General features: G+C 33.6%; 4 protein-coding genes and 1 long non-coding RNA gene across 31 annotated transcripts; all 5 read left to right on the forward strand.

Annotated features, from left to right (window-relative positions):
* The first annotated feature begins 111 nt into the window (after nucleotides 1-111).
* Nucleotides 112-4,847, forward strand: LOC106385058. Of its 24 annotated transcripts, none has more exons than XR_007328142.1 (9): nucleotides 113-419; nucleotides 489-886; nucleotides 1,374-1,442; nucleotides 1,531-1,647; nucleotides 1,780-3,757; nucleotides 3,879-3,905; nucleotides 3,978-4,129; nucleotides 4,225-4,312; nucleotides 4,403-4,847. XR_007328142.1 is itself a non-coding variant. In XM_013825006.3 (5 exons), the coding sequence occupies exons 1-5, from the start codon at nucleotides 365-367 to the stop codon at nucleotides 1,608-1,610; spliced, it is 429 nt and encodes a 142-aa protein (XP_013680460.1). In that variant the 5' UTR covers nucleotides 167-364; the 3' UTR covers nucleotides 1,611-1,745. The 24 variants fall into 24 exon arrangements, 1 of the variants encoding a protein (XP_013680460.1); XR_007328139.1 differs by having other exon boundaries at nucleotides 116-419; nucleotides 3,978-4,097; XR_007328140.1 differs by having other exon boundaries at nucleotides 112-419; nucleotides 3,879-4,129.
* A 3,718-nt stretch (nucleotides 4,848-8,565) lies between these two features.
* Nucleotides 8,566-10,112, forward strand: LOC106385060 (ubiquitin-conjugating enzyme E2 30). 3 transcript variants are annotated; one of them, XM_013825010.3, is made up of 5 exons: nucleotides 8,566-8,716; nucleotides 8,923-9,012; nucleotides 9,143-9,270; nucleotides 9,335-9,439; nucleotides 9,756-10,112. In XM_013825010.3, exons 2-5 carry the CDS (start codon nucleotides 8,943-8,945, stop codon nucleotides 9,897-9,899), a joined length of 447 nt encoding a protein of 148 aa, XP_013680464.1. In that variant the 5' UTR covers nucleotides 8,566-8,716; nucleotides 8,923-8,942; the 3' UTR covers nucleotides 9,900-10,112. The 3 variants fall into 3 exon arrangements, with proteins under 3 accessions (XP_013680464.1, XP_013680465.1, XP_013680467.1); XM_013825011.3 differs by having other exon boundaries at nucleotides 8,578-8,712; XM_013825013.3 differs by having other exon boundaries at nucleotides 8,650-8,852.
* An 801-nt stretch (nucleotides 10,113-10,913) lies between these two features.
* On the forward strand, nucleotides 10,914-15,607 carry LOC111209960 (phosphatidylinositol/phosphatidylcholine transfer protein SFH14-like). Of its 2 annotated transcripts, none has more exons than XM_022710082.2 (15): nucleotides 10,914-11,130; nucleotides 11,394-11,447; nucleotides 11,560-11,839; nucleotides 11,906-12,005; nucleotides 12,093-12,359; nucleotides 12,428-12,505; nucleotides 12,623-12,727; nucleotides 12,799-12,848; nucleotides 12,964-13,063; nucleotides 13,164-13,262; nucleotides 13,332-13,566; nucleotides 13,649-13,995; nucleotides 14,079-14,171; nucleotides 14,257-14,793; nucleotides 15,395-15,607. In XM_022710082.2, exons 2-14 carry the CDS (start codon nucleotides 11,441-11,443, stop codon nucleotides 14,278-14,280), a joined length of 1,785 nt encoding a protein of 594 aa, XP_022565803.1. In that variant the 5' UTR covers nucleotides 10,914-11,130; nucleotides 11,394-11,440; the 3' UTR covers nucleotides 14,281-14,793; nucleotides 15,395-15,607. The 2 variants fall into 2 exon arrangements, with proteins under 2 accessions (XP_022565803.1, XP_022565804.1); XM_022710083.2 differs by having other exon boundaries at nucleotides 14,103-14,171.
* A 3,622-nt stretch (nucleotides 15,608-19,229) lies between these two features.
* LOC106383382 lies at nucleotides 19,230-19,991 on the forward strand. The gene has a single exon (XM_013823495.1). It carries the CDS (start codon nucleotides 19,230-19,232, stop codon nucleotides 19,989-19,991), a length of 762 nt encoding a protein of 253 aa, XP_013678949.1.
* Nucleotides 19,992-21,680: 1,689 nt separating this feature from the next.
* LOC106385079 lies at nucleotides 21,681-23,899 on the forward strand. Its single transcript, XR_001277080.3, has 2 exons — nucleotides 21,681-23,178; nucleotides 23,346-23,899. It is a non-coding gene; the product is annotated as an uncharacterized LOC106385079 (long non-coding RNA).
* The last annotated feature ends 19 nt before the right edge of the window (nucleotides 23,900-23,918 follow it).

Here is a 23,918-nt window from a genome sequence, read left to right on the forward strand (position 1 = left end):
CTCAGCATCCAGCTAGGAAAGTCGAAGTTCCTGGTTGCGACACGTGTCCAGGCCTCTCTCTCCGCTGCGTTTCATTAAAACGAAGGGGACACGAGTTGGGCTTTGTGTCGTGCCATGGGCTTTTTGTTGGCCCTTCGCTTTGTCAACCTTTTTTAAGGTCGTGGCCGTTATTGCGACAACGGAGTTTCAATTAGGTTAAGGAGGACGACTTTTTCTGGTCAATCTACGGCGTAAGCCGTTGTAGTGTCGAACCGATAGGATTTCTTTTCTCTTGCAATGGAAAATCAGCAACGTAACGGAACTCAAACCGGATTCAATCAATGTCATTAAAGTTTTCCTTAACTTCATCTCCCCCACTCCTTCCATGATTCTTCAGCTCCCACCTAGCTTCCAGTCGGTGAAACTACATATATAAATAGGTGAGTCTTGATTCTGTAAACCTCATCATTTTATTCTTCACATCATATAAACTCTAAAAACTTTTGTAGAGCACAATGGAAAAGTCCTCTCGCCTGTGAGCTCTTGCAGGAAGCCCGAGACTTCACGGCGGAAGATAATCGTCGAAAAGGAGTGTGGCACAGTAGGAGGAAGAAAGCGGCGGCGATGGAGGAGAGAAAGAGGATGAAAGTGGTTAAGAATAAAGAGAAAGCCATTGATGATAGTGAGGAAAGGTATTAATGGTGGGTTGGACGGAGGTTTCTGCATAAAGTAGGCCTTTCTGACCATCTCTCTCTGTTCTTCTCTATTGGTTTCAATTGGTCGATCTATCATAGGAATGCTTTTCTTTTATCCCCTTTCAAGCTAATTGTTATTTTCAGGGATGAATTGAAGTTGGAAGTGCAGGATCTACTGTCCGATCATTTCAGATTGCTTTGTTTGCAATTGGGTATGTGCCTCTTTTTGGGTTTGAAGCGATGTGTCTGTGTGTCACGTTAGGTATTTCGTGATGCTGGTAGCTTTTATTTAAGGAATTCCTTGATTTAAAGGCTGTTTCATTGGCTAGCTTGAAGCATTTTTATTTGTCGGTGGTTTCAGAGTTTACCGGCGTGTTTATAAGTCGGTGGTGAATGTGTCTTTTGCATATGTGTGTTGAGAGTCTTTTTTGGGTTCTTTAGGTTATGCTTGATAGTTGATACTATGGGACCTGATTTGCATGGTATCAACAATTCTGAGAAAGCTATTGCTCTTCTGAAGAAGCCTCTTCTGAAGTCCTTCCCGTTAATTTATTGCCAACGTCCATTCTCTATGAGAATGAGTTGATATTATATATCTAATCAATGGTTTAGTTTGTTTGCTTTTAGTTAGTTTATTTTAAAATTCTTCTTTTTAAGTTTCATATCATGTATATGTAGTTCCTTATTATGTTTAACCAGGGAAGCTTGAAGATCATCAACCACCATCCCTACTTCAAATGGAGTTACAAAACGTAGACATATTCTCAGGTATTGATTCCTTAAACCTCCACATTCTTCATTCATTTCTATTAGCTGAAGAATTTTTATTTGTTTTGTTCCTATTGTCGGAGAGTAGTCGTCGATAGGTGCACAGGAGGTGGTGACGGTGAGAGATCAGCTGGAGAAGAAGGAGCGAGATCCATGATTATCGAGTGAGAGGAGACAGAGCCAGAGATTAACGACGCACAAGCAGGTTAGAATAAACAAACCTTTGAACACTATCTACAATATGACAAACCGTAAGAAGAGCCTATGTAGTTTGTTGGATATAAAACAATAGCTTGATCAATTTCACTGAAACCAAAACAACTAATTTACGACTTAGAGACTTTGGACCTTGGAGTGAAGACCAGATCTCCAATCGAAATCAATGGTCAGAATCGTCTCCGCTTATGAATGACGGGGCCGAGATTCACACGTGTAACTAACCACTGTTCCCGTAAGGATCAAAAGCAAAATCGAGCTTGCAAGAAAATTCATAGCGGTACCAGTGAGAGAGAGAGACCAGAACTCAGAGGTTTGTCCGCTTTGGGTCAAAGATCAGAGAGATAATACAATCATTTTTTGCAATGTGTAATCTTTTTATTCGTGTACAAACGTCAACTTTGCTTAAATGATTATCTTTCCTATGCCATTAGTCGGGTTGTATCAGTGAGGCCCAATTTTTTTTCCTAAAATTACAGGTGAAGCTAGACAAACAATTTTTTTGGTTGATGATATGACACTTACAAGGGAAGAAATTGGTTTTTCAGCTTTTTCTATTATTATTGTATCTACTATCTTATATGCTTCGTGAGAACCATCCAGCTGATGAGGGGCTGTAATCTCTCTGTGGACTCAAACCCAAATTGTAGAAACATTGGTCCCGATAACACCATGTGTGATGCTGCTGCAACACCCGAAGGCTGTTCAGAAGTGTCCAACCAATTCCTCCGCAAACTGATCCACTGGCCAACACGAAGGAGGAACAACGGATGGTGACAAGGATCCAATCTTAAGAAACTACAAGGGGTCCTGATCACTCCAACTATGGAGACAATGAAGCTGGCCAAAAATTTCCCAATTCCATTTCCGGTTGCTAAGTTTTTACCATTCACTGAATAATGGAGTTGTCTTGCAACTTTTTAAATAATCAGTTCTGATTTTTTTTAGGTAAAGTATAATTGGTATACCTGGTAACTTTCGTATATATGTTGTGATTATGAAACTTTTTGGTTAACCAGATTTTTGGTTTCGTACTGTTTTGGTATTATAGTGGAATCAGTTAAAAAAATATATAGCAACAATAAACACCACTATTACAATAAACAGATGTAATTTAAATATCATATATACGAAATAATTGTTCAAACATAATATATAACCCATCCACTAAAAAATTAATTTAAATATTTAACGAAGTTCAATGAACGAACCTAATTCAATTGTAATATTGAAGATTAAAGTAAATAGCAGTAAAGTCTAAATGAATACAAAAATATACTGTATAATAATTTGATAAGAAATAAATAAAAGCAAATAAAATAAAAAAAAACTCTCTTAATAAAATTTCATTATTTTATTCAGATTCTGAATCGTAACTAAGCATGGTATTATGCAATTTAGTCAACCATCTGTGATTCTCAATATTTAAATATCATATAAAAGTAAATAATTTATAAAATAATTGCTCAAACATAATATATAACCATCCACTAAAAAAAGTCAACTTATAAATTAGACAAACCTGTGATTTTTAACAAAAAAAATAAAAAAAATAGTGAACGCTCTAAATACTTAGTATGAGTATTTTAAATGTACGTAAAAGAAATATGTATTATATTGTTTCTTCACTTAATCTAAATATGTATTCTATGGTTTCTTCACTTACACACCCGTCTGTAGGGCGGGTTTACCCTAGTTTTTATATATAAAATAGAGTTTCTTCTCTCTTAGGCGCGCCACATCAGCATCCACCGTCAAAAGTCGGAGGTTGGGAGTGCAACACGTGTCCCGTCGGCATCGTTTCATTTATTTATGTTTGTGTTTCGTTTGGGCTTTGTCATTATATTGGTCCATTAAGCCCATCTTAATAGAGTAGATCGATAAGCTTGGAACGCGTCGTTTTGATTCTATGGTTTAATCCCTTTTTCTTCACCCCGTTGCGATACGGACGATCTCGATCCCGTTGTTTCATCTGCTTCCTCACAATCCAGGAATCCACCAGTTACAGATCCATCTTATTAAAGTCGTTTTTGGATCCATCATCCACGATGCGCGGTGATGAACTCATGTCTGTCGATATGCTCTTGATTGATACGAAGGTGAGTCCGTTTCTAAAATTCTGATTACAGTGATGTTAATTCTTCCGGTGACATTCAATAAGAATTTCATTGAGCATACAAATTCGTTTCTTGATTTTGACAAATTACGTGTGATGTAAAGTAACTGCTTTACATTGAGCTTGAAAAGGTAATTACGCTTAAAGTCTGTTTTGATTATTAATTTGGCACCTGTATTAAAAACGATTCTTGATGGTAGTAGGAGCAAGCAAAGCTTCAGATTTGCGGACACCCCTGTTTCCCTCCTATTCGAAGAGGTCCCTGAGAGCATAAACTTTATCCACAAGGAGCTGTTTCGGTTTCAAGGTTACGAGGAGTTGATGTCAGTAGCTAATACCAACTCTGAGTTGCCTGGTTTTGTTTAATTCACCACGTTCCAACTCCATCTTCTTGATCCTTGATAATCATTTCATACACACCCATAATTCCATATATATGTTCTATTCCAGATATTTTGGTAAGTTATGGGTTTTACTTCCACTTTCAAGAAGAAACACAAAAGACTCAGTGAATTATGGCCAACCTCTGCATCCAGAGGTCATACCAAACTATTCCTTTCATGTTGTTAAACTCTTTACGAAAACTTCTGCTTAACATCATTGTAATCATTTCCTGACTCCTCCACAGGTAGAGGTAGGTGATGACAACCCCGGCCATGATATGCCAGGAGCTGGAGCTGTAACAACAGACCCTTCTCAAAGTGTTGAAAGAGGTATTCATGACAACAGAAACAGACCCAGTAACCATGTGATGGTGGAAAGCCATCCCTGTTTCATCTGACATGTCTTCTGCGGAGTCCCTCGAGGCAGATGGTGTTCACTCTGCGAAGAAGCCACACCATGGTTAAGCTTTAGATTATTGGAGTCCAATTCAAGGGAGCTCAATCTCACGACTGCTTTCTTAACCAGTTTTTTTTAATATTTCATAAACCGGATAAGTATCACTTTAGCTATTTTCCTCAGTGTTTAACTTTTAAATGTATTTCCTCTTCTTTATGAATTCTGCAGCTTCAAAGAAGCTATGTTTGCTTCCTTTTTAAACTATTTTAAACCTTATAACTAGTTTGATGCCCCGTCGTTAAGTGCATTTTGTTAACTTAAAATATTATGTCTACTCCAAGTATTCTATTTTTAGTTATGATTTGAAATTGTGGCCATCGTACTGGCTGGTTACAATGGACAAGATTATTCAAAACAGCTGACAAAAAAAAAAATATTCAACCCCTTCTGATCCTGTCACATACATAAATACTCCGACTCTTCATCGTATATTATCCAAGGTCATAACAAAAAGTGAGATCAAACCACTCAAGTAAAGTTCCACCTCGAAACTGTTTAAGCCATCATGCGAATTTTTATAAGAAAGCAAACATTTCTGATAAGCTTGATTCAAGACGCAAAGCGCTGCTAATGGTTACATTAAACATCACACTTTCTGTGAATAAAATATCTATTTTGGAGAACAGTTTAGAGTTAAGAATCCTTTGTTTCATGCATGTGTAGCTTAAGTACAGTTACTCCGTGGTTACAAAAATGTTAAAGGATTCCCAACAGTTACCGTTACAAAATAAAAACCCCTACAGACACTCATTAGTCATAGCTTTCACGGGAACTGCATAACTCGCACCAAGTTAACGATAGGACAAAAAGCATGGAATTACTAATAGAGCATTGTGACAAAGAATATCGCATCGTGCTTTGTTGAATGCAAAGATGCTGAAATGGCTTTATCATGAACTGAAGAAGAATCAGATTAAGAAGCTGAAGAAATCTGGTAGATAGTAATCCGGATGTAAACCGACTAAAAACATAGTCTATGGATTATTAAATTTTAACTACTATATCATGGAGAAATGAGTTTGTGATTTTTAATTTGGTAAGAAATGAATTCATTAGTTTCACTCTGGAGAGATCTAACCGTAGGTGGATATTTGATTATATATGAAACTATTCATGGAAAATAACATGTTTTCCTTATCTAGACCAATTTTTTTAATACAATATAATCTATCAATTTTATAATTAATTTCACAATGTCAACTAAATAAGTTTATAACATCAGTGTATTTGCAAAAAATAACTTAATTAAACACATAATATAATTCACAATATTATGAAATTATAGAGCAAAATAAAAATTTTACAAAAAAAAAAAACAATACGAACAAAAGTAATGTACATTTTTATTTTTCATGTACCATCACTCAACGGTTAAGCAAATAAAAATTAAGCAATTTTCCATAAAATTTAACATAATGATGGAAAAGTACATCCACAAATTAACTTATAATTAAAACAGTGATTTTCAGAATTTTTTTTTTTATTATGAAAATGAATCAATAATATTTATTTTGAAAATCAAAATCCTTTATTCAGATAACATAGTTTAATAGATTTTCAAATATAATGAATAAAAAAAAATTCAAGCAACACATGAATGTTAATTTTATCATCTGTGTGAAATATATTAATAAACAATCTAATATTAAATAATAATACTATAATTAATTATACATTTTAACTCGAATAAAGTTTCAACAATAATCTATCATAAAATATAGTAAATTTATAAAAAATAATGAATTTTAAGAAATTTAAATTGAAAATTTATATTATAAAATTAGTCAAGTAACATTTTTGTCAACTAATCAGTAACATTTATTTCAAAAATCATAATCATTTATATAAAAAACATGGTTTACTTGATTTTCAAATATGATAAATATAAAAATTTATATCAAACATGTATATATTCTATTATCTGGGTCAATATATTAATTAAATATCTAATATTACATAAATAATTTTATAATTAATTATACATTTTAACTCAACCAAAATTTTAACAATAACCTACAGCAAAAGCTAAATTTAGTGATAAAATTTGATAATTCACTAAAGTATATAAAATTAAACAAAAAGTATGTGAATTTATTTACAAGTTTGTTTCTTTTCTACTAACAACTGTAAAATTTATTTACAATTTTAACAATCCACTGCAAAAACTAAATTTAGTATAAACATTTAATGATGTAATGTCACATCCAATTCTTAATATATAATTAAAACATAGATTATTTAACAAAAAAAATCATCTTAACAAGTAATATTTATTTTTAAAATAACTAATTTTTCAGATAACATGGTTTATTTAGTGTTCATGTACAAAATCTAAATAATATGTATATTTTTTTTTTTTAAAAAAAATATATATATATATATATATATAATATTTACTTTAACTACTTAGACTAGACCCTGATCCGCGCGCCAGTGCGGGTATGAATTTTAGGTTTTTGTTTATTTATTTAACTAAATGATGTATTTGTAATATTTGATGTATTATATTCACCAAGTAAATAATTTTTTTGGCATCTTAAACCATCCATTTATGACGAATATTCGATATCATATAAAAAATTGAACAAATAGACGTAATTAGAGAATTGTAGACGATATATAAAAACAATGGTTATTAATGTAAAATATGAAGAAGTATTATATTATGACTTAGTATGGCATAAAAGATTATAAATTAGTTATACATGTTTAAATAAAATAAAATGATTTTTAAACTTCTATGAAAAATTTAACATATAAAAATGGACGATGAATTAGTCATCAAATTGTAAATAATTTCATAATTTTATTAATAATAAATTATTTATAGTCTTTGTTTTTCATCAAGATAATTATTAAATGTCCATAACATTAATATGTTAAAAGACCATATTATGAAAGCCCATGTTGTAACCCTTTTTTTCGGGAAGTGTAACAAAAAAAAATTACCTTTAACTCTTCGTTTTGTTTAAGTTCTGTGTCGGTAAAAGATTAAAAAAAATCTCTCTATCTTTTTTAATGTTCAATTTGAAGCTTATTATGCGAAAATCATACGCAAATATAGGCAATTTGTTGGAATCTCTATATCTTTATATTCTTATAAATTTTAAATTTATTGTTTCTTCTTCTGCAAGCAAATCAATTACTAAAGTAATAGATCAATTGGTTGGAATCAAATCTATTCTTATAATTAGTGTAATTATGGTTACAGTTTCTATATTTAATAAGTACATTAAATATACGACTTTGAAGAAATTGGATTTGATTAATAGAAGATATTGGATTTTGAGTTTGTGTTTATTGATTTATTTTTTTTTATAAAGCTTAGAAAATCAGTGGGATGATTGGTTGGTTGATACATCTTATAAAGAAAACGAAAACTATAGGTGGTTTGACTATTGTACATCGATCGATGCATGATGTAAGTTGACTATATAAAACTTGAGCATGATCATTTCAAACTAAAGTATAGGTAGGTTATATGCATTTGTTATATTGTAGTTAATATATTTTAAATATTACATAAGTCAAGTGATTCACATTTTCGTAAAAATAAAATTCAAGTTCATTATTGGGCCGTACTCGTCCGTAATAAGCTACATTAAATATGATGTATTTTTAGGTTCATTTAATGACATTAAGTTTAAATTTGATTAAGGAAAACTCATTAATTTAACTGGAAAATACAAGCATTAAAATAAGTAAGTTTATTTAATGACACTAAGTTTAAATTTGATTAAGGAAAACTCATTAATTTAACTGGAAAAGATAAGCATTAAAATAGATAGTTTAATTTAATTCTCAGTGGCACGAAAGTGTAAATAAGTTAGAAAACTTAGTGTATTTTTTAACTGATACTTCTCTTTTAATAATATAGATTATTTGTTAATTTTCATCCTGACGGTACGGTCCTACTTTTAGGTATTCTGATGTGGGCCCATTTCGGAAGCTAAGCTAGCTGCTACGTGGCAAAGCTTCACCACAGGAATGAAGAATCTATTTAAGGCGCATCCGCTGGCTAAACCTCTTCATCTACCAACCAACCAACCAACGAAGAAGCCTCTTGAGATTTCCCAAGATCAAATCTAAAAACCCTTAGTAAGTAAGTTTGGTCAAATTTAGTTCTGAAAAAAAATCATCGATTCGGGGGGGGGTTCTATTATCGTATTTCTAGAATATTCTCGTACCGTAACGTTTCACTGATGCGCAGTTTCTGAATCGTTCGATGCTTTGCCTCTGTAATGCTTGTGCTACTCCTATACTTGTGATTTATTTTATTGATCAGGCTTTGATTGTGTTTGTTTGCAGGTAGCTGACTATTCAAGCTTATGGCATCGAGAAGAATTAACAGCGAGCTTAGGGACCTGCAAAAGGACCCTCCACTGTCTTGCAGTGCCGGTGAGTATTAACTATCAAAGTTTGGATATTTTCTACTACTTTCTAAGACACACCACAATGTAGGCTGATTTCTCTTTTAGGATACTCTCTCTAATTAGATTCTGAAGAAATTGGTGATATGTTGGTTTAGGTCCTGTGGGTGATGATATGTACCACTGGCAAGCAACTATCATGGGTCCAACTGATAGCCCATTCACCGGTGGTGTATTTCTTGTTTCCATTCACTTCCCTCCAGATTACCCCTTCAAGCCACCAAAGGTTAGAGCGAGTGTTCAATCAGTTGCGCTTTTTCTCTGTAACGATCACCATCGATATGATGCAGGTTTCTTTCCGCACCAAGGTCTATCACCCGAATGTCAACAGTAATGGCAGCATCTGTCTTGACATTCTGAAAGAGCAGTGGAGCCCTGCTCTTACCATATCCAAGGTAATCATCAGTCTGTTTCTCTTTCCACACCACACGCTCTTGCGTTCGTGTCTCTCTCTGTTACGGTCATGTCTTTGTACCTATGAACGAGTTGATACTTTTATGGTATTATTAGTTCCAGTAATTCCCTTATGCTATATAATGGGCAATGCCTTCATTACAATATTGACGAAAGTGATATGGAGTTTCAGTTTTATATTTTATACATTAGTGAACTGTTTGAAGATACTTTGGTGTAATAAAAATGTGTGTTATTCTTTAATTTGCATATTCCTCTAAAGTGCTTAAAAGAGGTCGATGTTGCATTTTTCCACAGGTTCTTCTGTCGATATGCTCATTGCTGACAGATCCAAACCCTGATGATCCTCTGGTTCCAGAGATAGCTAACATCTACAAGTCAGACCGTACCAAGTACGAGAACACTGCCCGATCCTGGACCCAGAAGTATGCAATGGGATGATATGATGGTTGGCAATAATGATCCGCACCAGTAAATTGCGCATTTGTCTAAGAATTGGGGAAATAAGAAAAACCTGGATTTGGCTTTTGCTTGGCTGCTTGATTTAATTAGTTTTATTATCTTCTTATTAAGCCATGTGTACATGAGCGCTATTTAAGCCTTATTGAACATTTGATGTCTTTCTTTTAATCCAGTAATTGGCTATTATAACGATCAAGATGAGTCAGTCTCTTGCTTGCTAGTGGTGAATGAAGAACCCACAAAGTTTTCAAATAATAATATATTCAAACATCGGTAGTTACTTATTAGACTAACAGTGAAATCATATTTGAACCAACACGTTTTGATGACCTTGATAGGGTTTAGAGGGTGTGTGATTCCTATTGGATCTTATTGTTTGTCCAACTAGAATAGTCATGACAGTAGAACAACTGCATAAGACTTGTTCCACGATATTGGGTAATATGTACGGTTTTCTCTTTTAAAAAAGTCAATACTGATGTAGGCATTGAAGTATTAAATAGTTCAGCCAATTATTTTTCTTTTCTTTCAAACGTGTATCTGACAAAGATACATGATGTACTCGAAAACTGAAATAAAATTTGAGTTACTTAGATACGTGGGGTATCAATGTATCTGGCATAGATAACATAATATATACAAATGAAGAAGAATAGAGTTCGGTGGTAACTGTTAAGCCACCATTAAAATGAGTGTAGGTTCGGTGAGTTCTGCAACAATAACAATTAAATATTTTTAACCCAAAAAAGAAACAAGAGTGCCATAAAGAAAGGGAAAAGTATTTTTGTTTTTGGGTTGACCGTTTTAGGTTGGTAAACCGAACAAAAACTGAATAAAATCTAAGTAGGTTTGGTTTGTTGTACTTTAAATCTATCTTTGAAAGAGTAGTAGTAAGAGTATGTATGTGAATGTGATCTGCTTACAGGTGTCTCGTTTGGCATAATTTTAATTTAATATTTGTTATATAAGAAAAAAGAAGGTGTGGAAGGGAGTTAAAATGCGAATGAGACATGTCGGCCATGTCATGGTGAGACGATTTAATGAAGAAAGAGGAAACAGAGTCCCAAAACTACATCTAGTTTACTTTTAAAAAGAAGAGAGGAACCCCCACAGAGACAGATAGAGAAAAGTTCACGAAATCCTCTCTGAGAAATTGTGGATTGATAGGAAACTCTTTCCTCTACAAATCTCTCTCTGTATCGAAAAAGAGGTGCGTAACCACCGTTGTCTTTTGTCTATTTTTATTCTGTTTACAGATATCGAATATTCTCTGTTACAACTTTTTTGTTCCTATTTATAGTAATCTCTATCAAAACTTGTCTCTTTTGGAATCTCTCTACAAGGATCTTCCTTGTAGGGTTTTTGTAGCGTTTTATCCACCATTCCTTCCTCTTCTGTTACACAGCCTTCCTCTGCATTGCTTTTTTTTTTTCCGTTTCCTGCGTTTGACTAACGTGTGCGATTCGGTGGCAGAATTTTCAAGTTTTGCTGAATTCTAAAGATCTTGACCGATTCTGAAGATGTCAGGTTAGTCAAAAATGGTTTTGAGTACCAAAAAAAAACCAAAACCTTACCCCTTCTTTCTTAGGCTATCGATTTATATATATATTGTGATAATGAGGAATTTATTTATGTGAAGGTCGGGAACAAACAAGAGATAAGTTATCAGATTCTGAGTGCACAGAGGACGAGCCACGTCGTTCTAGAATCGGGAACTTGAGAAAGAAAGCGATTAATTGTTCTAGTAAACTTACACACCCTTTAAAGAGAAAAGGGAAACGAAAAATAGATTACTCAGTGCCTTTCATTGAAGATGTTAGGGACGAGAATGAGGAGAAGATTGTACTTAAACTTCGTCAAGAGCTTCTCAATAAAGATCTGTTGCCTCCAAGGCATGATGATTATCATATGTTGTTGAGGTAAAACTAAGAAGATCTCAGTATGCTTTTGTTCTTGTCTCTTTAACATGTTTGGTTTGCCACTAGGTTTCTGAAAACAATGGAGTTCAGCATCGAGAAAACTGTCACTGCATGGGAACAAATGCTCAAATGGAGGAAAGAGTTTGGAGCAGATCGCATTATACATGTAAAAAAATTATATATATGGTCCTTAGATGTTACAGTAACGAGTACTAGTAGCCAAGTTAATATAAAGTTTCTTGCTCAAAAACAGGATTTCAACTTCAAAGAGTTGGACAAAGTGGTGAGGCACTATCCACAGGGGTATCATGGAGTTGATAAAGATGGTAGACCAATCTATATCGAGAGACTAGGAAAAGCTCATCCCGGTAAGCTTATGGACGTTACAACTATTGAGCGGTACTTAAAGTACCATGTTCAAGAATTCGAGAGAGCTCTTCAGGAGAAGCTTCCTGCATGTTCCATTGCAGCCAAGCGACGAGTCACTACGACGACTACAATACTTGATGTTGAAGGCCTGGTATGCTCAGTTTTTTTTTTTTTTTTAAATTGATGTATAACATTTATCTGTTGTGGTAACCTCTTCAGGGTATGAAGAACTTTAGTCCTACAGCTGCGAATCTCCTGGCCTCTATTGCTAAAGTAGATTGCAATTATTACCCTGAGGTATCTACCTCTTTTTGAAGGATATGGATCCAATAAGCGCCGAGTGGAACATGGATATCTATCTCTCGGTTGGCTATGAAAGTTTTGTGTGTAATCGTGGTTGTCTGACTCTTGCAGACTTTGCACCGAATGTTCATTGTCAATGCAGGGATTGGATTCAGGACTTTACTTTGGCCTGCCGCTCAGAAGTTACTTGATCCCATGACTATTGCAAAGATACAAGTAATAGCATATTATCTCTCTGGTTTTAATTTTGTTTAGGAGCACACTTCTTATTACTTGGTATTACTCAGGTTTTGGAACCAAAGTCCTTGTCAAAGTTACTTGAAGCAATTGATTCCAGGTGAATATGCTTTATGTCACTTCATAAGTATCCTTTATATACACTTAACTGCATTCAAGTTCAGTCTGTTACTGCATGCTAACATTGTTATCTTTTACTGCTTTTAATTTCTCAGTCAACTTCCAGAATTTTTGGGAGGCTTATGCAAATGCGCTAACGAAGGAGGGTGCTTAAGGTCTAACAAAGGACCATGGAATGATCCTGAAATAATTGAGGCATGTTTCTTGTTTTTTTTTTTTTTTTTTTGCTTTATAAGAATCCATGAGCTGCCATGATAGGTTGAGCTATAATAGTATCAGTGTCTTTTCTTTGCAGCTGGTACATCACATGGAAGTATATCACGTACCACAAACTACAAAAGCTCCTCTTCATATAAGAGATAATGATTCTGCCACTCGCATGATCCCGCCTAATGTGAGCTCCATGCTCCATTGATTTAAAAGGTTTTATTTCTACAATGTTGTAACTTTTAGTTCTTGGCAGGACACTTTAAAAGAAGAGCCAGATTCTGAAGAATATTACCATTCCACTGGGTCAAGATCTCCAATGCACACTTGTTTTGTTTCTCCACACTCTGATAAGGCCAGTACATCAGATGGTGATAAAATCATTACCACTGTAGAATCTATAGAACCGGCTCAAGGGGAACTGTCTCAACCCCAGTCACTAAACACGGACACTGAAAGCTCTTCTTCTGCAACGACATCAAGAAGAGAAGGTGTGTTTTTCTTTCAATCCTTGTTATGGAGTCTACGTTAGTGTTCTGTTTTCCTCAAATGTTATCATTATCACATTTTCAGGTGGTCAGGTTTCACGGTATAGTGCTCTTAGAGAGAAAATCAAAGGCGAGAACATCGTTCACTTGGTGAAAATACTAGTAGCCTTTCCACTGATGAAGCTGTTTGCTCTCTTTGCTTTCTTATTGCATGGATACTGGCAAAGACAGAACTATGTCCCTGTCCTCCATGATTCATCTATAAACAACGAGATGATTCTTCAGTGTTTGGAACGTCTTAAGAAGCTGGAGAAAGACTTCACAGACACTAGTGGAATCCCTCTAAAAATCCCAGAAGCAAACGAAAAGCTATTAACGGAGTCTCTCGAGAGGATCAAGTCTCTTGAACTCGATCTCGACGAAACCAAATCAGTACGTACACTTCTTGATCTTTGACCTTTTTTTTATTACCAAACCTTACTGTTCTCTTTTTTTTTTATTACATAAATATATAGAATTTTACTTCGTATGTGTTTCAGGTATTACATATAACGTTAACAAAACAGCTTCAGATCACAGAAGAGATTGAATCCCGTTACCAAGAAGAAGTAAGCCCCACTCAGTCCTTTTTCTTCTCCTTGCTAATTTTAACAGTATATTTGTAGTTGAGACTCCTTTGTGTATGTTTTGCAGCAAAGAAAGCGATGCTGCTTCTGAAGCTTTGGGGTCATAAAGTCGTTACACAGAGATATTATTGCTGTTTATTTTACAGAAATGGTGGGGGTCAAAAATATTATATACACAGAACTTTGTGAATAATTATTTCTAGTACTTGTATTATTTAAATTTCCGTGTGCGGGAATGAATACGAACGTTTTAAGTTTGTATCTGAAAGTGTCATTAGACAAAGAGAGAACTCATGTTTTTTTTTTTTTGAGCAAAGAGAACTCATGTTTTGAACATTCTTTAGTCAAGCAAATAAAGTTGGAATAATATTGGCATCTTTCATATTTATTAAAAGAGAATAGTCTTTGGTAGATGGCAGGAAGCTGCACAATTATTATTTGATTTGTTGTTTACTTGTATAGCTGATATTTCAAAGTCGAGGTCGTCCTTTATATATCAGGTCTCTTCGGTACTTCTGCAATCACAGAATCATGAATCTTCACTTCCTCTCTAGTTCTCTCTTCTTGTTCCTACTACTCTCAGTATTTTCGAGTTTCATCTCAGGTAACAACTTTCTTGATTTTTTTTCCTTCCCTAAAAGATCTGTAGACATCAACGAGTTTCTTATATTGCAGATAGTGTATTCATCAAATCTGAAACTTTGGTTAATGGAAGAAACCTGCTACAGAAGAAGAAAGGCAACTTCTTTTTAAATCTCTGTTTCTTGAACTTACTGTTCTGTTTCTTTAATTAATATATATATCTTGAACTTACCATTATAATCCTTTAAATCCTTCTAACTGTTGATTTATATTCTCTTAGTATTACGAATATTAGTAAGAGTGTTCCATTGATACATATCCCCAAACTGTTAAAATAGAAAGACGGATTATAGCTAGCTAGTAACGATTCATTGACCAAATCTTTGAATTACAATCTTGAACATTGATTCTTAGAGTTATGATACTCTTCTGTTTATTAAGTTCTATACTTTTGTGTCTGTGTATAACTTGTCCTTATAATGATCTTCAAACCTCTACAGATGATATTTTCAATCATTTATGGCATTAGTCTTAAACATTAGCGATTCTTTGCCTATTTGTTTCATGTGGATGCAACTGTCTCTAGGTGACATAGTTTATCTTTCTTTTTCTGTATGGAACAGCATGTCCAGTGAACTTTGAGTTTATGAACTACACAATCATAACAAGCCAATGCAAGGGTCCAAAATACCCACCCAAGAAATGTTGCTCCGCATTCAAGGAATTTGCTTGTCCATACGCTGATCAGCTGAACGACTTGCGCAATGATTGTGCAACCACTATGTTCAGCTACATCAACCTCTATGGTAAATACCCGCCTGGACTGTTCGCAAACAGCTGCCAAGAAAAAGGAGGTCTCAAGTGTCCGGGTCAAAAATGAAGTCCTGCTCTAGTGAAACCGGGTGGTCCTAGTCTTCCTATCTTCAATAATGTTCTTCTTATCAGCAGCTTTATCAACTTTTTACAAAAAAAAAGAAGACGATGCCGTTTACTTAAAATTCTATTAATAAACAGCTATTTCATATTGTCATTCACCAATGTATCAAATAGTATTAAATTACATAGGCCGAAAGAACAAACTACGTAAGCAAAAAAGAAAGAAATCCAACTGTGTGTTGCAACTAAAAAATATTAAATTGCAACACCCGCAGCATTACCATTCATCCATTCATAAAAACCACAACGCTAAGAGAAGCTATAACCGTGAACATCATGTATAAAGAAGCAAAAGATCAATAAGAAGCCAATCACACTACCAAGATTAAGAAACCATCACAACAATAAGAGAAGAAGACCAAATATACTTGGAACTTAATCACTAGCTCGATCATCATTCATCCATAAAACCGCAAAAATACACTGAGAACATCTTTGTATAAGAAAGCAAAAGATCAAATAAAAAAACTATGGCATAACCAAGAATAAAAAACCATCACAACACTAAAAGAAAAAGACCATATACATGGAACTCAATCAATAACAGGAGATGTTTGTGTTGGCTGACTCTGGCTTGGTCTTTCCCCATCTTGAAGAGAAATTATATCCGCCATAGGCCTTTAGTTTCTTTAAAGCGGCTTTGCAGTCTGCCTTACTGAAAATGTCTGAAATTGCCCAAAACAAATTTTTTTATTTAAGGCTTCTTCAAAATGATCTTTTTGATATTACTAACGATGTGTCTAGCACATATTTTATGCTTCACCGCTGGTAGTTCCAATTCCACTGCCTTAAGCAATCCCTGAAACCGAAAAAGATAGATGATTGGTTGGACAGCTGTAATTAACTAGAGTTTTTTAATGTAGTTATATCCAATGAAGCTGTAAGAATTAAACGAGAAAATAATTAAATGAGAAAAGAATTAAAACAAAAAATATTGCTAAAACAATATTTGTTTGCTTTAGAAAATATGCCTTCTACAACCATTGTTTTTTTTTAGTTTTTAAAACTAAATAAAATATGATTGATAATTTTTATAGTTGTAGATAGAAATTAAAGATGAAGCATTTGCTATAGCTCAACCAATCACTCCTAACATCTCATGAGGAAATCAATCAAACACAAAGTGTGCATACTAAATTTATACTATCTACATTAAGATCGAAACACCCAAAAGCTATATTACCTACAATTCTACCTGTAAGCAACCTAACATTCAATTTCCCTTCCATTAGACCTCAATTTTGTAATAAACTTACCTCTTTCTCAGATGATAGAACTACTTTCGACCTTCAATTTCAATTCAATAGCTTGACTGAAGATGGAATTCGCACCAGATTTTTGAATATTTTGTACTTCCCAGCATATTTCCGGATCACCCAACACTCTTGACATTTTTTTTTCTCCTTCTTCACGCACAACACTTAGGCTGAGAGCCTCGAGGTCGATTTTGGTGATTTTTTATTATAAAATTTTCAAAACACCTCGTTTTTGTTTTGTTAATTAGTCTAATTTAAAAAACATAAATTGCTAATCCACGTCTATATTCCAGGTCATCATTTGCTAGCTGAGAGTTAACGACAATGTATGTATAAACCATTTTTTAATCATTGAGGTATGAATTTCAAATTAAAATGTAGTTGATGCATGTTTTTGTACTGGAAAAACCCTTCAAGTCCGGATCGAGACCGCATAGAAGAATGGAGATAGGAATTGGCCGAATTCATGTAAGTCTCACTATTAAAAGTAATCTATATTATTAAAAGAGAATTAACCATTTGAAAATGTTTTTACTTCGTTAATTAAACTCCCTATTTTTTTGCTTGTCATTTTCAGTTGCATTTATGAAATATCTTAAAATGAATAAAACTACCTAATTTATTACTTATATTTTCAGTTAAATTAATAAAATATGTTTAAATGAATTTAAACTTCCTATTTTATTGTTTGTCTTTTTCAGTTACCTTAATGAAATAACCTTAAATAAATTTGGACGTAATGTAATTTAATAAACCAAAAAAACTCATGAGTTATCCTTACGTGCATAATTTTAATACTCCCTCCGTTCGGATATAAGTGACGTTTTACAATATTGCACACCAATTAAGAAAGCTAATGTAATATCTATTTTAACCTTATTCATTAGTGTTTAATGTTTAATTTATTTCATATCATTATTACTAAAGACCATTATTCAGTCAAAAGGATGTTGATTCCAATTTTTCTTAGTCGTGACATAACAGTTTCACATACAAAATCCTTAAATGCTTAATTAATTTTTTTAGTCAAATACGTATATGTGGTGTTGAATTGAAAATGAAGAAATGCAAGAACAAAGAAGATTTCAGTGTTAAAATTCTCCAAAAAAATTTAAGCATGGAGCCAAAACAAAAGTTTTTAAACTGATAATGGAGCCAAACCAAAAAAATTGCTTATGCTATATATTTACAGAAACAATCGACTGAATCACAATCACTCATGGATTCTAACTTTGATTTGAATCTTCCATATATAGCCAATGAAAATGAGTTTTTATTTGATCTAAATCAAACACCAACAGATGAAGAAGTAGATACACTCGATAACGAAGAAGAAGAAGAAGATGATGATGATGATGATGATGATGATGATGATGATGCACTCGTTAACAGTCACGTCTATGCAAGCGATCTTTTTACTGAAACAGATCAAGGTATGAGTTTATGTTGATTTGTTCTAAAAATTACGTATAGTCATGTTTACGACAATTACAAGTATACAAGTCAATAAAAGTTGCTGGTTTTGTTTGTTTCTGATGCGTTTTCTAAAATAGATTATGTTTGCTTTTTTAAATAAAAATTGTATACAATCAAATTATCGAATTGTGGTTTGTTTCTAATAGAATTTCCACGAATAAACTTATGTGTATATGTGTTGTTAGTATATTTCAGATTTTCAGTTTTAATAAATTATTTTAATTGTCAATATGCAGAGATATATAATGACATAGAGATTCCAAGTGGCAAGAAGAAAAATCTCTCGAACACAGAAAGATGGGCAATCTATAATGCTTTGTTGGAGAGAAGCCATGATGGAAATCTGAAAAAAAATACTACTCGAGAAGTGTCTGAATTGTTTCTGGTATCTATCCGAACCGTGCAACGGATTTGGCAACAAGCAAAAGAAACTTCAAATGGTGAAGCAGTTAACGTCTGCCACAAAAAATCAGGAAATTGTGGTCGCAAGAAAATTCCTCTCAACTTGAATCAAGTTAAGAGTATTCCATTTCACAAGAGAACATCACTTCGATCGCTCTCAAAGAGTTTGGGTATTGCTACTTCAACGTTGCATAAACGTGTCAAAGAAGGTACGCTTCGTCGTCACACTAATGCTATCAAACCAAGTTTAAAGGATGGGAATATAAGAGATAGGTTGAAGTTTTGTTTCTCCATGCTAGAAAAAGACTCTTTGATTCATGAACCAAAATTCGTCAATATGTACAACATTGTACATATTGACGAAAAATGGTTCTACATGACAAAAAAAATGGAGAAGTATTATTTAGTTCCTGATGAAGAGGTACCGCATCGTACATGTCAAAGTAAGAACTACATTGAGAAGGTGATGTTCTTGGCGGCGATGGCTCGACCGAGATTTGACGAGGAAGGAAATGAGACATTTTCTGGCAAAATAGGAGTGTTTCCTTTTGTTACCATGCAACCAGCTAAGAGGCGAAGCAAAAACCGAGACGCTGGAACCGTAGAGCTAAAAGCATCAACTTCTGTGAAACGAGAAGACATAAGAGCATGTTTGATTGAAAAGGTCATTCCAGTAATTCATGAAAGATGGCCAGTTGAAGATCGGGGGAAGACTATTTTCATCCAACAAGACAACGCAAGGACACATGTCCAGTGTGGTGATAAAGAGTTTAAAGAGGCTGCCTGCAAAAATGGGTTTGATATACGTTTGATGTGTCAACCAGCAAATTCACCGGATCTAAACATTTTAGATCTCGGATATTTCAGTGCAATCCAATCATTACAGCACGAGACATGTCCCAGAACCGTAGCAGATCTTGTTCATGTCGTGGAAGAATCATTCGAAGAGTACGCTGCTGAAAAGGTTAATTATATTTTTTTGACCCTTCAATCGTGCATGAAAGAGATCATGAAAACTGGAGGAGACAACAAATATAAAATCCCGCACATGAAGAAAGCTACACTTGATAGAGAGAATCGTCTTCCTCTTCAAATAAGTTGTGATGTCTCCTTGGTTCAAAGCGTAATGGCTACATTAGCATCTTCATAATTTTAGTTTTAAGATTGTTGAACTCATCGTTAGAACTTATTTATTTTTCAGATTTTTTATTTCTCATTTTGTTTTGTTTTTATGAGTTTACTATCTTGAAGTAATTTTTATTTTAAAATTATTGAGTATTATATTGTGTCTATATGATCAAATAGATCTTAAGGTCATTTGATCTAAACAATTTTAAAAAAATTGAATGGAACAAAGAAAATAAGAAAAATAGAAACGTGAAACTATATTTCACATCTTTATTATGATAAAATAACTTGCAATACAAGAAGACATTATTTGATCTTAAAAAGAATGTGGAAGATAAATCTTCAACATTTCAAGTAAAGCTTCTTCAATTGCTTTGTCAGGGTGAAGCTCTCCTTCATCATAAAAGAACAATTTATTCAAATCAAAATCACGATTGACACGAAAACAAACTCTGTCAACTGGTAAATCATCTTTTTCTTTGCTCTCCTCGTTCTCCATTTTAAATTGATAAGTTATACATATTGAAAGAGACAAAGAAGAAGATGTCGTAATATATAGTGGGTGGTATAGTTAATTTTAGTTTATCACTAGTATTACTTTTTCATTGCTTGGAAATATAAATATATTTCTCGTAATACACAACAAAAAAGTCAGCAGTTTGAACTTTTGACTAGAATCTGATGTTAATAATTGTAAGGGTAGAAATAGTCTTTTGTTGTCAGTTTATGCATAGAATTTCGTAAGCGTCATATATTCTGACACAAAAAAAAAGTTGTAGAACGTCACTTATATCCGAACGGAGGGAGTAATAGAGATTTTAAAAAACGTGCATCATTAAAATGTTACCTAAAACATGTAGCACTAATATATAACATACATCAATAAAAGTAAAATTTGACTCATACAATTGTACGGATATTATTTTCAGTTGATTAAATTTAAAAATAATTATTTATTCAAAAAATATTTAAGAATTGCTATGCTTTTAAAAATTATATGGTATTATTTGCTCATAACTCATTTGTCATTTGCTAAATTGTTAGAAAGAAAATTTTAGCATAATATAACTCAGTTGTCATTTGCTAAATTTATGGTTTTTATTTATATTTTTTTATTAATTAATTATAATATTTTCATTTTATATTTGAAAGATAAATGAATTTTCTTTCAAACAATATTTTTGTAAATGTATTTTCTTAAAAATAATCAATTTAAATTGTTATTATCATTGAATATAATTATTTTTGACATAATTTGAGTTTTCGTTTACATCAAAACTTATCATATTTTAGGATAATTTTAATTTAAAATGTTTTGTATTTTTCAAACAAATTCTAAAAATATTTTTTAAATATTTTGTTATAATTTTTTAAAAATATTGAGTTGCATTTCAAATAAAAAGGTAAAGATATTAAAATATTCTAATTAAATATGTAAAATTTAATATAATTTTAAGGATATGGTCAAAATAAAACAAATTACACATATAAAAATCATGATTTTTGTTAACTGGGCGGATCATTATTTATATGATATCGCACACGAATTTTTTTTCTTCTGTTTTTACAATTATCTAATTAACTCTATATACTCATTTTTTTTATATTTTTTATATGATATCACACATTCGTAAAAAAATAGATAGTTTAAGATGCAAAAAAAATATTTACTTAATAAATATAATATGAACGAATATTACAAATACATCATTTAATAAAATAAATAATTAAAAACTGAAAATTCATACCCGCGGGGTCTAGTAATCTATTAAAAGTAATACTGACAAGGGAGTGGACTCAGTCAATCAATCAACAAGATGAAGCCCATGAGCAACAAGGATGTCATCAAGCCCAATGTCTATGTTCTGTCTCCATCGGTTTTGTGCTCACTCTCTATTACAATTTCTACAAAGAGAAGCAACGAGGAAGATGCCTTTACAGCTGTATAACAGATTTGATGCTATTCAACCTAAAGACTAGACACCTGTCAAGTTTGTATTGTGTAAAGGTCTCTCTATATATAGTCATAAGCATCTCTTGTAATAGGCATCCAAAATAGTCATAATAAGAAAGGTATTATTCAGCAGATTCTGCTATGTTTTCGTGTTCTTATTATGGTATCAGAGCCATAAACCTTAACATGTGTTACTATGGCCGATTCTCCAGAAACTTATATTTTTCTTTCTAGTGTTCATGTTGCAAGTTATGTTACCTTGAAGTTCAATGATTCCAAATATCTTTTGTGGAGTCACTCCTTAGCAGTCAGAAGCTCCTTGATTTCATCAATGGAAGATATCCAGCTCCTCCTTTAGTTGTTGAACGTCGTGTTGATGAGGTTGTTCAAGCGGTTCCAAATCCAGCGCATGAAGCGTGGTTCTGTACGGACCAGTTGTGAAATCGTGGATATTTGGCACGTTGTCTGAAGAAGCGCTTGGTGGTGTGTGTGCTCTAAACACCTCTTCTGAGGTATGGATGTCTCTAGCCAACACGTACAATCGAAGCTCTATTGGGAGAGAGTTTGAGCTCAAACGAAAGCTATACCTTTTCACAAAACAGGGTAAAACCTTCTCCGTCTATGCTCGTGACTACTCTTCCATCTGTGACCAGTTGAGCTCTATTGGCAAACCCATTGATGAGTCTATGAAGATCTGTGGCTTTCTGAATGGTCTTGGTCGTGATTATGACCCTATCTCCACGGTTATACAGAGCTCGATGTCTCGTAACACCATCTTTCACCGATGTCTTGTATGACATACAAGGATACGATGCACGTTTTCAAGCGTATGAAGCTGCTTCTTTTGCTCAGGACAGGGCGTTTCAAAGTGCTTCTGCAAACTCACACGAAGCTCATCAAACAGCCCAGCACAACAACAGAGGAAGAGGGATTGTTGTTTTGGCTCAAACAGAGGAAGAGGAGGTTACTCTTCTCGTGGTCGTGGGTTTCATCAGCAAACTACAGCTACTGCTGGCAACAACACTCGCCCTACATGTTAGATTTGTGGCAGAGTGGTCATTCAGCTTTGAAGTGTTGGAATCGTTTTGACAACAACTATCAAAGCAACGATGTTCCCGAAGCATTGGCAGCTTTACAGACAACAGATGCAACATGAAATGAGTGGTATCTTTACTCTGGTGCTACAAGTCACATTACTTCCAACAAGGACAGTCTGTTCCATACCACTGCTTGGAGTCTAACATGGTAGCAGATGGTAATTTTTTACCCATTACGCACGTTGTTTTCACGAATCTCTCAGTCAACACAAGTAGTATTCCTCTTAATGATATATTGGTTTGTCCTTCTGTCAAGAAGCTCTTGTTATCTTTCTCTAAGTTATGTGAGGATTATCTTTGTGGTGTGTTCTTTGATGCACAAAAGGTCTACATTCTGGATCTCAAAACAATGAAGGTCCTGACAAACGGTCCAAGGCATGAGGGTCTTTACGTGTTGGAGAATCAGGATTTCAAAGCATTCTACTCTACAAGACAACAAGCTGTTGATGAGTTGGTTTGGCATCATCAGTTGGGACATGCCAATCCTCTGGTTCTTCAACAACTGCAACGTAGTTTTTTTTATCTCAATGAGAAAAAGCTCAAATAAGCTCGTTTGTGAGCCGTGTCAAATGGACAAAAGTCTTAGTCTTCCTTTCTCAGTTTCAGAGTCATTCACTGTAGAACCACTAGCCAAGATTCATTGTGATCTTTGGGGGCCTTCTCCTATAGAGTTTGTACAAGGTTTCAGATACTATGTGGTGGTTATAGATGCTTTTTCAAGATTTAGTTGGTTTTATCCTCTCAGAATAAAGTCTGATTTCTATGAAATATTTTGTTGTTTCAGAATCTTGTGGAGAATCCGTTCAACAAAAATATCAAAGTGTTTCAGAGTGATAGGGGTGGTGAATTTGTGAGTAATAAGTTCAAGAATCATCTGCAAAAGTCAGGTATCAAGCAT

The sequence above is a fragment of the Brassica napus genome, chromosome C9 (assembly GCF_020379485.1).
Source record: "Brassica napus cultivar Da-Ae chromosome C9, Da-Ae, whole genome shotgun sequence".
Lineage (NCBI taxonomy): Eukaryota > Viridiplantae > Streptophyta > Magnoliopsida > Brassicales > Brassicaceae > Brassica > Brassica napus.